The sequence below is a fragment of the Strix uralensis genome, chromosome 3 (assembly GCF_047716275.1).
Source record: "Strix uralensis isolate ZFMK-TIS-50842 chromosome 3, bStrUra1, whole genome shotgun sequence".
NCBI classification, from domain to species: domain Eukaryota; kingdom Metazoa; phylum Chordata; class Aves; order Strigiformes; family Strigidae; genus Strix; species Strix uralensis.
The window spans coordinates 102,639,215-102,652,470 of NC_133974.1; the positions used below are offsets into that span (position 1 = coordinate 102,639,215).

The 13,256-nt window shown below is 34.8% G+C and overlaps 1 protein-coding gene across 3 annotated transcripts in view; it reads left to right on the forward strand.

Annotated features, from left to right (window-relative positions):
- Positions 1-13,256, forward strand: part of SYT14 (synaptotagmin 14) — a 91,969-nt gene that overhangs the window by 48,168 nt on the left and 30,545 nt on the right. For all 3 annotated transcript variants that reach the window (XM_074863633.1, XM_074863632.1, XM_074863631.1), the window contains one exon: positions 11,216-11,484. In XM_074863633.1, coding sequence (XP_074719734.1) covers positions 11,216-11,484 — 269 coding nt within the window. The remainder of the gene's footprint in view (positions 1-11,215; positions 11,485-13,256) is intronic.

Here is a 13,256-nt window from a genome sequence, read left to right on the forward strand (position 1 = left end):
AGAACGTCACCAGTTAACAAAGTATTCTGAATCTCTTTTGCTCCTTCTATTATTTGTTTCTTTGGAGTTGGCTTTGGGTTTTGTTTGGGGATTTTTTGTGGTGATGGTGGTTTTCGGTGGGGTTTTTTGTTTGTTTTTAACAATGAAAGTACTATGCTGGTGGGTTTATATTTAATGCAGGATGCAGCAACGTAACTAGCATATGCAGAGCAGCTATACTTGCCTTTTAATTGTTAAACTGCTGTATTATAGAAGGAGCTTTATAGATATTTGAGATACTTGTATTTGAGATGATCCCCATCCTTGGCTATTATAGTATTGAATTGAGATTTTTAATATATACTGTAGAATCAGTGAGTAACAGGTTGAAAAGTACCTGTAGAGGTCATCTAGTCTGATCTTCTGATTGAAAGAGAGATAATTTCAAAGTTAGACCAGGCTGCTCAGGGCCCTAGCCAGGAGAGCTTTTAAAACCTTCAAGGCTGTCAATTACGCAACCTCTCTGGGTAACCTCTTCCAGTCTATAGCCACTCTAATTTCAAAGGGTTTTTTCCTTATATTTAATCAGAATTTCCTTTGTTGCAATGTGCATGTATATCAGTTATACATCAGTTTTATATATAGCTTAATAAAGTAGTTTATGAATAAAGTAATTTAAACTCTTTAATGCTGAGATTTGAAAAAATTAGCATTCCGGTTATGAACCATGTTAAACATCATTCTGCTGAGTACGTTTTCAATTGTAATGTTAAGATCTAAAAACTGCTGACATCAAATTATGAGGAAGGGTGGGATTGTAATAGTCTGGAGACATGTTGTATACTTTCTGATGTTGTAGCAAAGCTACTGAAATGTTCCAGTAGTACTTTTCAAGATAATCACTGACTTTCTAATGAGTGTACACTAATTTAATGTAGAGTGAAATAAATAATTTTCAATTTTAAAATTATCATACAAACATTTTGCAGCTGTAGCTGTCAGACTTTGATTACTAATTAGCTGCTGTGCACCACCTTTATATCTCTTACTCAACAAGCAGCATCAAACAGTAATTTCAAATAAGGTGTATACATTTTTGCTAGTATGAGAAACAAATTTTGATGGATATACATGTTTTTACTCTGTCACAACACCTAGTAAGTTTAATATTGTAGGTATAACACCATATTCATGACAACACGATTTTCTGGTTAGTGTTTTGGGAAGTTAAATGGGTTGAGAATGATATGCTGCACTCTGCTCCTTGATTGTTCAGTGTTATTGTTTCTATGTGTGGATGACATGGAAGACCAGTTCCTCTCCTATTGTTTGTTGAGGACTGAAGCATCGTTCTGTAGACCATATGAGCTCTCTGTATGCAGTATACAGCTTGGCCACTGTTGTCTCATCCTTGTAAGCTCTTGTATAGCTCTTATGACTGGTGCTATAGCTGAATGAAAATATCTTCACCAGCCAGACTCGTATTCATTTAGTCCCATCAAAGTGCAGAAAATTACCTGTTCTATGACAACTACGGAAACATAGCAACAACTACATCATATATTACATATAAGCCTAGTAAAGCAGCTTGTCCGTGACAGTGGGAGGTCTCAGAAGCGCCATAAAGTGAAAGAAATTTCGTTTTGAGTAACTTCATGCCTGGAGAAACTTGTTACAGGCCTTGCTGGAGTGGCTGGAACAGACCGACATGCTTCCTGTTGCCTAATCCATGCTTTTTCTGTGAATTCGTAGCTCCCTTACCAGGTGTGTGAAGGGAACATACCTTAGTTTCAAAACATATGCATTTCCTGTGATCTTGCAGTGTCTATTTTGCCTTTCTTCTTCTGGACAGTTGGCCCCAAAAGTGGTACTAGTGCCATTATTTCTAAGTATACTTTCTACAGACACAAATACCTGAAAGGTTTCAGAGGAGTTCTTGAGTGTGTGTAGACAGTTTTCTTCTATTGTTGACCTATTGGATACTCCTGCAAACTGATATCATCCTTGATTTTTCTGGGTTCTAACTGCTTTTTGTATGATAAAGTTATGAGAGCTGTTTCAAAAGCAAAAAAAAAAAAAAAAAAAAATCTGAATTTTCTAGAATCCTTTTACAGGAATAATCTGATATACTGCAGGAAATACAGTCCATTTTACCAAAACAAGTCAATGGTAAATCAACTGAGCCAGTGTGTCAATGAAAGAAGGGGAAAAAGTGCCTGAACAGATAAGAGAAATCAAGGTCCTTTGGAATCTCAGGATTTGAATAAATAATTACCACCATCTCCCCACTCAAAAGGAAAAAAAATAATAAATCTAATATATAAATATAAAAATAAATGTTTCTTCTGGGATATGTCTCGCCTTTCCTGGAATGTAACTAGATGTGTTCTCTAGGTTGTGCAGATTTTCACCTACAAATACAGATATTCCCACCCATCAGACATCACTGATTTCTCTTTTATCTCTTTGCTCTGTTGACACTGCTTTTTTCTCAGATCTGAACCACTTTTTTGCATGTCATGTGTTGTTTTATTTTCCCCCTTCCTTCACCTTTCTTCCTCTGTCATTTTTGCTTTGTTATTTTACCTGTTTGTAATTTTTCATTCCTGTTTGCATCTTGTCTGTTCTTTATTCCTCTCTTTGCTTTTTTCTCATTTTCTGTTCAGATCTACTAAGCTTCTCTCCTTTTATTTCTTTCCTTTGTTCATATACCAACAACCTATCACTTTTTCTGAATCATTGCACCTACTTTCTCCTTCTGCCTTTTTTTTTTTTTTCCTCCTTTTTTCCCCACCCTAATATTTTATTTTTTGTCTTCCTTCTCTTCCACTACAGAGCTGATGATAATGGAAAATTCTGTGGGGGTATATCTCTTAAGAAGCTAGTGACTTGGAGTTTTCCGTGTTGGTGGTGGTACACAATTCAGGTGAATTTTAGATTAATAATAATTTACAAGGTTTGAAGTAAAAATAATAAAAAAACCCCAAAACAAAACTGGAAGAAACAGCTAGGGTACTTGTCTTAAAAAATTTGGTTTCAGTTCCACACTTTATTGGAAGCTTTCTGTGATTATGAGCACTTCTGAGCTAGTAATTACTTCACAGTAATCTTTATTACCTCTTATTTAAACCTGTGCTTTAGTTCTCCATCTGTAAAATGCCAGATATGTTAACTTCTATTATAGTTTTACCATAATATATATTTTGGTTATATATATATATATAAACAGTTATGAGATACCCAAATTGGAATCACATAGATATCTTGAGTAGATAGGCAGAAAATCCATGGTCTAATGAAATGATTCATGCAGAATCATTGTAGTGCTGCTCTGTGTTAGTGACTCACTCCAACGGAGTATCCTTTGCACTCAAAATTGCTGTGAAAATAAGGCAAAGGAATCAAAGCAAGCTTCGTGTTCCTATTCTGAAAACAGTTCTTGATAGAAAATACCTTTCCTGGTTCATTTTCACCAGTTAAGTGTAGTAGTAAATAGACAGCTAAAATACTAGGGAACTTTACACAGGTTTTTTGAGTAAAATTACAAAATGCAGCTAGCAGGGTGAAGCAGTTTTTAAGAAACCATGAAGTTATTGCATTTTAAGTTGCAGAAAGAGTTCTCAGTAAAGGAATTAATTGTATCTTACTTAAAAGTATGGAAAAAAGAATGATGGAATTCTGATAGTTAAGGAACACATTTAAGTACAGTATATACTGCTGAATGGATCTTGTTTATATCATCAAATGAATAATTATTGAGATCTTAGAGGGGGTTTCTATATCACTTAGAAAACTTTGTATTATTTTCTTTTTGTCAAATAAAAAATGAACGTGCCTGAAATGAGCTGCAAAAATATTGTAATGTTGAAGAAAATGTTACACATGACACATTAATCTTGCTTTCTAATCATGCTTTCTTTCATTATTTGAGAACAAATAGAATGAGAGCAGGAACATTACAGGAATATTAGCTGTGTGTTACAGATACTTTACTGGGAATTGATTTTAGACCTCTGTGAGATCTTTTTCACGTTTCAGCACTTTATCCTACTGCTTGACTCCTGTGCTTGATACTGCAGCTGTAGTTGTATTAAACTGGACTGGAATTTGAACTATAAAGTGAAAATTGTACTCAAATGAAGGATAGCAATGACAGAAAAATACTTTCTAAGCCCATATCCAGCTGCTACGGTCCAGAGGTATGAGAGGATGCTAGTAAGCACACAGTGGTCAGAAATGGGGATTCTCAGGGGCCTGAGATGGTTTACAGTGGGTGGAGTTTTCAGAGCTTTTAGCTGTTAAGCTCTGAATTTCTGTTAAGCATCCATAAATGCTGGTGAGATAGCCAAATTTGGGTGCATTTTCACAGAGATGATAAAAGACATTTCCTTGTCACCAAGACACTCATAAGATTTCAAAGCTGGTTGTCAATCACCTTCAGCAAGCAGGACTTCTAGTGTATTTTAAAAGGGGGGGGGGGGGGGGGGAAGGAAGATTGAAGATTTTAATTCATTTAACTTACTATCTTTTTGGAATTGGTGTTTTTCTAACAATTTTGATAACTTGGAAAAAGCGAACAGAGATGCAGAGGAATACCTGTTCATTTATGAAGTTAGCCAACATAGTGCTCTGAAAAGTAATGTAAACAAAAGTTGTGTGCTTATAAAAACAGTAAAAGTGAAACCAGCATCTAAATGGAAAAGGAAATAAGTTTTTCTACCTAAGAAGTTGAATGAACATACTTGGTACAAATGCTTTACCTAAGGAAATATAATTACAGAAGAGAAGGCAAACAATTTTACAATTTCAATTCTTAAAGATCACTGCTTCCAAAAAGCTTTACGGCTGGATGTAGTCTCACAAAAGAAGAGTTTTTTAAAGTCTCCTTTTAAAAATAAATTTAAAAAAAACCCTCGAAGTTATGGAAAGCTTGATTTATTGACATTTGCATCAATAAGAGATTAAAATGCTGAACCAATATGTTTAAGCAGTGTTTAGATGTATTTTGAACAGTTGGAAAGTATAAATACAGAACCAGGTAGCAGAACTCCTTCCTATTCAAATTAATAGAAATACTGTATAAAAAAGAGAATGATACTTAAATTGAAAGAAAATGAATTCAGGAGATGCTAATGTATAATTTTCATTGAAAGACGACCAAAATATTTGGGAAGGAAACAAAAGAGTGTCTTTTGACAGTTAGCTCAGTATAATGCTTTAATAATGTATTTGTAGTTTAAATGTTCTAATTTGGGCTAATTTTGGAAAGAGAAAGGTTGGAATTTTTCACCAGAGCAGTGCTTTTCTGTATTGCTCTGTAAAACAGACCATAAATTCTTGTGAACCAGAGGTGCTCCATAAGTGCAGAAAAGAGCAAAATTTCTTTTGTCAGCGAACAAAACCAAGCTGTAGTTCTGCAGGCTCATGATGTAAATAGACAAATAACAATACAAAAAAAATTACTAGTGAGCGTCAAGTAACTTCAGTTGGTCTTAGACCTTTCCTGAGGAAGAAACTTGAAGCTTTAAGGATGGGATGTAAAGATAATTCAATAATTTTGGATTAGTTTTATTAAAAAACAAGAGAGAACCTTTTTATGACATTAATATTCAGAAGAATTAGCCTTAAAAGGTGAGGAAAATGCAGTATTAAGAGCTTCATGTGGCATCAGATGTAAATGGCAGCAATGCTGTTTTGATTTCCACAAGTCTGGGATCAAGCTCATAGTGTATGGAATTTTCTAAATATTAGGGGAAAAAAAGGAGAACTATATTTTACTAAAAAAAAAACCCAAACGGATATGATTACTTTTCTTGTTTACTGATGGATTGCTTATTCACAGTTCAATTGTGAATAACAGTCTAAAATGTGGCAAATGCAAAAAGAAAGCTGATAATTTTTTTTTTTTTTGTCTGTTGTCCATAATGACCCCATACTACCCCTATATTGCCCTTTTTTCATTAAGCAAGACTTGTGCCATAACTCTTTTGGAAAAGAGATAGAATAATGCAGAGAGGATTTGTTTTCTTGTGAAATAATGTGGTTTTTTTTTTCCCCCTCACAAAAATGCATATAAGCATTTCATTTTAAAGGAAGGAGAGCCCCGAGGTTTCATTCAATATTTAATGTTTATATTTTATACCCCTCGTAATGTGGGGTAATTCAGTCAACATAATATTTTTGGATGGTAGAAAAGTTCAAACACGAAAATTCCATTTGGACTGTCTGTGCTACATATCAGAAATCTCTAAGGGTATTTAATCATTCAGAATAAGAAAGGTTTCTTTAATTTTTAAACACATATTTCATTTTATGTTTTATTTAAATTATCTTAACATTTACATAGAACCCCTTGAAGGCTTGAAAACTTGAAATGTATGTTAGATTAAAAAAAATAAATATGAAGCATAGTGTATGTGGCAATACGTTAGAGGAAGAAAGGTACTTTTTGAGAATGAAGATATTCTGATAATTACAAAATACGACTTACAAAAATTATTAATTAATATAGTGATTATTTGTTTTAAAGGAACTGGAAACCAGATTCCCAAAGAAGTTTTGTTGTAATGCTGCCTCCCACAATAGTATGAATATTTAAAGAAGTAATATATATGAGAAACTTGAAGTTGCAAAAGTGTAGTTAATTACTGCTTATGAGACGGGGGAATTAGAACCACAAGTATAGCTTCTTTTCCTGTATGTTGAGAGATGGATGTTCTTGGAATTACTCAGGAAATACGGGCTAAAGAAAGCTAGGTTTTGCTGCTGCCGACGACCTTTGGGAAAATTAATTAAGACAGCAAAGTCTAAATATTGTAAACATGGAAAGGAACATCACCAGCTTGATGGTGAAATGTTGTACAGCCTAACATGGTCCACAGGGCAGAAATGAGGAGCATTGAAAGTAGAAAGTTCAAATAGTAACTGAAAACCTAAAGAAAAAGCATTTATTTATAATAAACTCAAGATCATGTATCTTTAAACTTGATTCCACTCAGCAAAATGAGTGAAAATGTTGTGTGTTTTGTCGTAGTTATCAATTGTATGTCCTAGGAATGCTCATTTTGGCCTAGGTTGCTGTGTCAGATTTTATTGACGGTCCCTTGATGTTGATGGCAAGATCTGTATCACCTCCCCTTGGCTTTCAACCAGTCTCCTGTACCAGGAATTATGAAATCAGATTAACCTTCATTGTTTAACAAACAGTACTAAAACAAAGGTATCTATTTACTTCTGAGTTGGATGTGCTAGTGGCAGTTTGCGTGCTGTAATTTCTGAGTGTACCAGCAAAATGCTGATCTGCTTCTTTGTCAGGTATTTCACTTAAAGTTCTGTTTTCTTCAGCTGTTGAGCAAGGACTTTACTATTACTATATGAGTAATATAGTGTGTTCCCAGCCCACTAAAGATGGATGAAAATTTAATTAAAGCAGTTAATCATTAAAGGTTTGGTTATTCAAATCTGCCTATTGACAGCAATACACTATATTCTCAATTCAGAGTTTACTAAATATTTGTTACAAACAATTGAGTTTCACTCATGTTAGAGAATGCAGAGTTCTTTCACATAGTTTGGGTGAAAAACTGAATGTGCAATCTTTCTATTTCTCTCCTCTGCTTTGGCATTTTCTGGCTGGTAGGAACCTCAGACTAAACCCAATTTGGTTTCTCTGTGATTATTTCTATCTTCCAGGTTTGGGATATATGTTGCCTTGTTTTACACCCTGTCTAGTCCAAACTGGTATGGTAATTTAAAATGATTAATTTCATTGGGGGAATTGGCAAAATTTATTTTCTATCTGGTTTGAGAGCAGAAAGTTTCTTGGGAAGCTTGCATAGAAATGATGCAACAACTAATTTTAGGTTTTCACTGTAACCATTTGCTTGTTAAGAGTAACTCTTTAGCAGATGTTATTAGCCACATTCAGTGGTCTTTGAAAGTTATTTTGGCTTTGTCACAGTATACCAGTATGCACAAGAGTAACTCTATCTAAGTTTACACCTTAAATGGAAGTTACAAGGTATTTATAGGTAGTGTTTGTACATGTAAATATGCAAACACTTCAGAACATGCTTTCCTTTAGCTTCAAATGGTTTTCTCCAATACAATGAGTGATAGTCCAGCATGGATTAGCAGTGGTTTTTTATTTTAAGCTTTGATACATATGCAAAATTTTGTTGATAGGTTGATTGTTGTAGTTGCTACTTCTGTGTAATTTTTCACGAAAAGACCTGGTATCAGATATTTAGCATTGCTGTATTCATTTCTGTCTGTGATACCATTTGTCACTGATATCATCAGTCATTAGAATGTCTTCATGTAATTAAAATTTGCAGTATTTTAAGAGAGCTATAACATGAAATCATCATTTTATTGCACCGTTTACTGAGGAGGGGGAAATGAATTTAAAATGAGACTTTAAAAATAAATTTGAAAACTTTGATATCTTTTTATGTAGAGAAACCTTTTGTTCAAAACCAGTTTATACCTGTTTAGACAGAGGTGTCCTTAGGTTTTTAAACCTGGATATTTGTTTTAAAAATTTACATGCTATTTCTGTTTGCCACGTTAAACTTTCAGTAATAGTTAAAACCTGCCCCAGTGTTTCAGCACTTTCTGAGATTTTTGAGTCACAGCTGGTTAATAAGAGTTTTCTTTTATTCACTTCCCCGCCTACATTAAAAGTACCTTTTCTGTCACACAGCCTGTGCTGTTTTCCCATAGGGACATATAATGGAGTTCATCAAAGTGAAAAAAGTGAGTCACACAGTCATTTATTTACTCATGTAAGACAATAATGGTGTTGGTAGTTACCCGGACATGCTTTCATTTCGTTAGGTTGTGGAAAAGCTGGGACTTTGGAGACCTGACTACATGTGAAAAGAAAGAAATCAAGTCATAGATACATGGTGGTTACTGTCTCATTTAATTCTGTTTGTTGCCTTTCAGAAACAAAGAGCAGAAATGGTGTTGCTCTAAATTTGCTAGAATATTTATTTGTTTAAGCTATGAAAAGGAACTCCTGTTTTCATGGTATAGAGAGTCAAAGGATATTTATTTTTATTTTATTGTAATTAAAATATGTTTAGATTCTAAAATTATGTCTATCTAGTTTCATGGGCACAAGTTACCTAATATTAAAAAAAAAAAAAAAAAGTGCTTTCCCATATCTCTCTGTTTTGCAAATAATGGTTTCTCACTATTCCTGCATGGCGGTTTCAAGATTCTGACTGTCCCACTTAACTCTTTTTCGTATGTAAGGTTCTGTGGTTTTAGACTGATAACTATGTTTTGCATATAGGATTCCCTGCCTGCTCCGTTTTCCTTTCCAGCCCAGTGGGACTGGAGTTTCAAGAGTTAGTGGCACTGGGCTAACTAACAGCAGAAGAGCTTTTGTGGGAGCGCTGTAACAGTAATTTGGAATGACTCTGAATGGTAGGCTGGCTCTGATGGGTTTATCAGAGAAGAGAGGATTCCTGACAGTGGTATCATCTTGTAGGAGTGTTTTAGTTACTCATTTGCCTTAGCTAAAGCTAAGAGGAGTTCATTAGGAGCCTGGTGAAATAGCCCTACATTCCCCAATTATCATTGATATTTATCCTCTATTTATCTGTGCAGTAGATGTGCTCCATAATGAGCTGTCCTGTCCCCGGCCTTCAGTTACCCAGCTTTGGGGATCTGCAATGCACATTGCCTCTGTTCTAGCCGACGTGTCTGGGTTTGCTTCCCACGGACAGTGTGCACTGAAACCATGGTGGTTTGGGCTTACATCAAGTCCCAGATGCTGTGAAATGTTCCAGTATGCCACAGTCAGATACAGCTCAGACTTCCAAAGGAAAGGAGGACAAGAGGGAGCCTTTTGCTAAGACTGTTTGTTTCCCGGGAGAGCCACATTACTGTGTTTTCAGCCTTGTTCCATAAAGGGTAACTCTTATGCATACTCTGTTTATGTGCTGTGTTGAACAACTGGTGATTACCTCTGAAACAGATAAAAGGTTGATGTACTTGGTGAGAATTTAGGACACAGGCAGGGCAATCCTGTATGCAAAAATTTGATGATGAAACTAAAATGTACCACCTTTGTCATGTGGGGAAGAAGATCAGTTTGTTTCTTAGATGAATCTGAAATCAAAGCTTATATTGTTCTAATGTTAATACTTTTGTTAACTTCCTTGTTTGGTAGATTTTTCTGTGAGTGAAAGTGGTATGTCTGACACCAGAAACATTGTTGCTTTGAAATTTTTGTGTAGAAGTTAATTCTGTGTGTGAGGGGCATTGAAATCTTCATTAAAACCTCTACAGAAGATGTAAACAAAATGTGATACAGGTTTTTATCTATCCATGGTATTCCTTTAATTTCAGCTACTGCATGCTTTGCTGTCTTTTCCCAATTCTAGTCAACTGCGTAATACTGCATAGTAAAATATGAGATCAAAAATTGAAATGCAGTTATTTTGAATTAACTTTCTATATCCGTAGCTATGCATCACGTTTATTTTCCGAGGAGATGTATAACCACATTTCTGTCTGTCTGTCTAGTGTGAGAAGCAAATATGGTATTCATCCCAAACACAAAATAGCTCACGATCCCTTTTCCACTGTCTTCAGTGGCTGGACCTAGTGTCTAACTTCTAGACACTGGATACATACCCTTTAGCTGTCCTTAACGAGTAACAAAGAATCTGAGATGCTGCTTCACTTGTTAAATTCACTGGTGAGCAGAGTTCACTTGTGTGAAGAGGCTTGTGTCTGCCTTTATTAGTACCTTTTTTGTCTTCAGAGTTTAATATCTCCCTGGGTGAACAACTGCATGGGAGGTAATCAGAAGTTTGATATGGCTTTAGGGAGAGTATTTTGTTTCTTTAATTGGTCTACATTCTACCTGCACAGAATCTGACTTAAGATATCCAAAGGTTTTTGTAAGGTAAGCATCTCAGAAATTCAAGCCTAGAATTTTTGTCATGTCATATTTGTGCGATATTTATATATGGTTTACACAATCCATTGTGACTTAATACTTTGTTTTTATCTAAATCTCTTTAATCTGAGAGATCATTCATTTCTATTTTTTAACAAATATTTTTCTGTAATTTTTGTTATCTAATTTGAAATATAAATAAAGACATTTATAGATTTTTAAACACTTTGTCCAAATATTTAGACTTACTGTTTTCCACAGAACTGTTTCAACAGTAAATAATTAGAAAGTAAGTAAAGAATTTTCCCTTATTCTTAGTGAACTGCATTCAGAGGATGAGAAGAACACCTCCACTAGATGAACTGCAGCCGCCTCCATACCAGGATGATAGTGGTTCTCCTCATCTTTCATGTACGCCTTCTGAAGTCGGAGACAGTAAATGTGAATTTTCCCAGTGTAGCAACAGTCCAAGATGTTCGTACAAGTGCCCAAGTGAGGGAAGCACGGGACACGAAATAGAAAGCTTTCATAACAAAGGATATGAAGAGGATGTACCAAGTGATAGTACAGCTGTCCTTAGTCCAGAGGTAAATGAAAACAGTTGAGTGTTCTGAAACATCATGCAGTGCAACATTTATAGAGCTTTTTTTATCTAAAGATCAATGCACAGTTATATGAACACTAATACTGCAGATAATTAAAAACAAAATTAGTTTGTGAGAAGATACTACAATAGGATTTCAGATTGTTCTTTATAGTTATCTTTATCGTATCTTTACTTTCAAACAAGCTCCCAGTAAGAGTGAATTATTTTTTTAAACCATTCAGAAAACTTCATCTCACTATAAGGACTGTAGTGAGAATTCTTTTTCTTCCACAATATTTTTCAAACAACACAAATAAAAAAATCTGTTAACACTTTTCAAACTGAACACCCAATATTGTAGAACATCTTTTACCAAAAAAAAAACCAAAAACCAAAGAATTTTTTTAATTGCTGATGGTAATATAGAGACTTGGTCCACTTAATTTTCCTTTTTTTCTGCTATAAACTGTAAAGATACTTATTTATTTTTACTATGAAGAAATCTTTTCTGACACATTTCTTTGAAATGTCTTTAACAACCAGTTACTGCACTGACATCTATGGGTAAGTCTACATTAGTGATGTCATGTGCAGAAGAGGCTCTTTTCGGTACAAATTTGTCTTTTGTCTCTACCTGGAGTTTTGAAGTGCATATTAGGGCTCAGTCTTGATGTGCCAACATCTGTTTCTGTCTTAGTAGACCTCCTGGTAAATTGATGTTGCATACCTGGCATGTTAGTGCAACAGCTGGAAGGCCCAGCTGCAAGGTTGTCCAGTAGCTAGCTGTCTACGTGTACCTGTTGATAAGCTAGGACCACAGTCTGTGTGAAGTTCATTGCTGGTGAAGACATAGTGTGTACATATGGCCCTCAAACCTTAACAGATTGCAGCAAATCTAATCCTAGTTCTTCCCGTTTTGTGTCACACCAGTCATTAATGTAAGCATACTCAATAAGAACTGAGAATACTGCCAGAATTTTTTTATAGCCACTCAACAACTTGAAGAGTGAAACTTTCAGAGGAATGAATTCCCATAGCTATGTAGCAACCACTTTAAAATAAGAACATAACATTTTTTTAATCCAGAAAGCTTTATTGTGGCATGAACAAGCATATCTTTGATAATATGAAAATACACAGGAAATGCATTTGGTTTACATACTTGGAATAATTTGTTATATGAACAGTAGGTTGACCTGTACTTGTAAATATTTTATGTTTCGGTATCACTATCAAGCTAGCTGTTGCAACAATATAGGGGATCAAGATTTTGTTCAAAATTTGAAGTGACAATAAACAATCTTAAAATTAAGTTTAAAATACAGGTTTAAGTCTGGTGCCATTTACAGAAAGTTTGGAAGATGTGTTCAAAACAGATGCATCTTACACACTTCCAGTAAAATTACATTACTAAAGCCATGATAATTTTTGGCACATTCATAGAACCCTCGTGGACTGCAACAAGAGCTACATGCAGTGTTGTAATGCAAGTGCATGCAGGTCCTGTAATGCCTGTATTCTTTGCTGGCATCTCACTGTGCTTTCAATCAGTAGCTGGCTCTTAAAGCACTGTAATATGTTAACTTAAAAATGTGTGTATACTCACATTGAAATAAGGTAGTTCTATCTTGTAACAAACATACATACATTTTAATGTGGGACACAGAGGAATAGATCATAAATACAGTCTAATTTAATCTGAGCTCCGATTGGCTCCTGACTTTTGGTTGTATTGGCTAGGTAAAGTCTTTTGATTTCCTCTTGGCTGCTAGT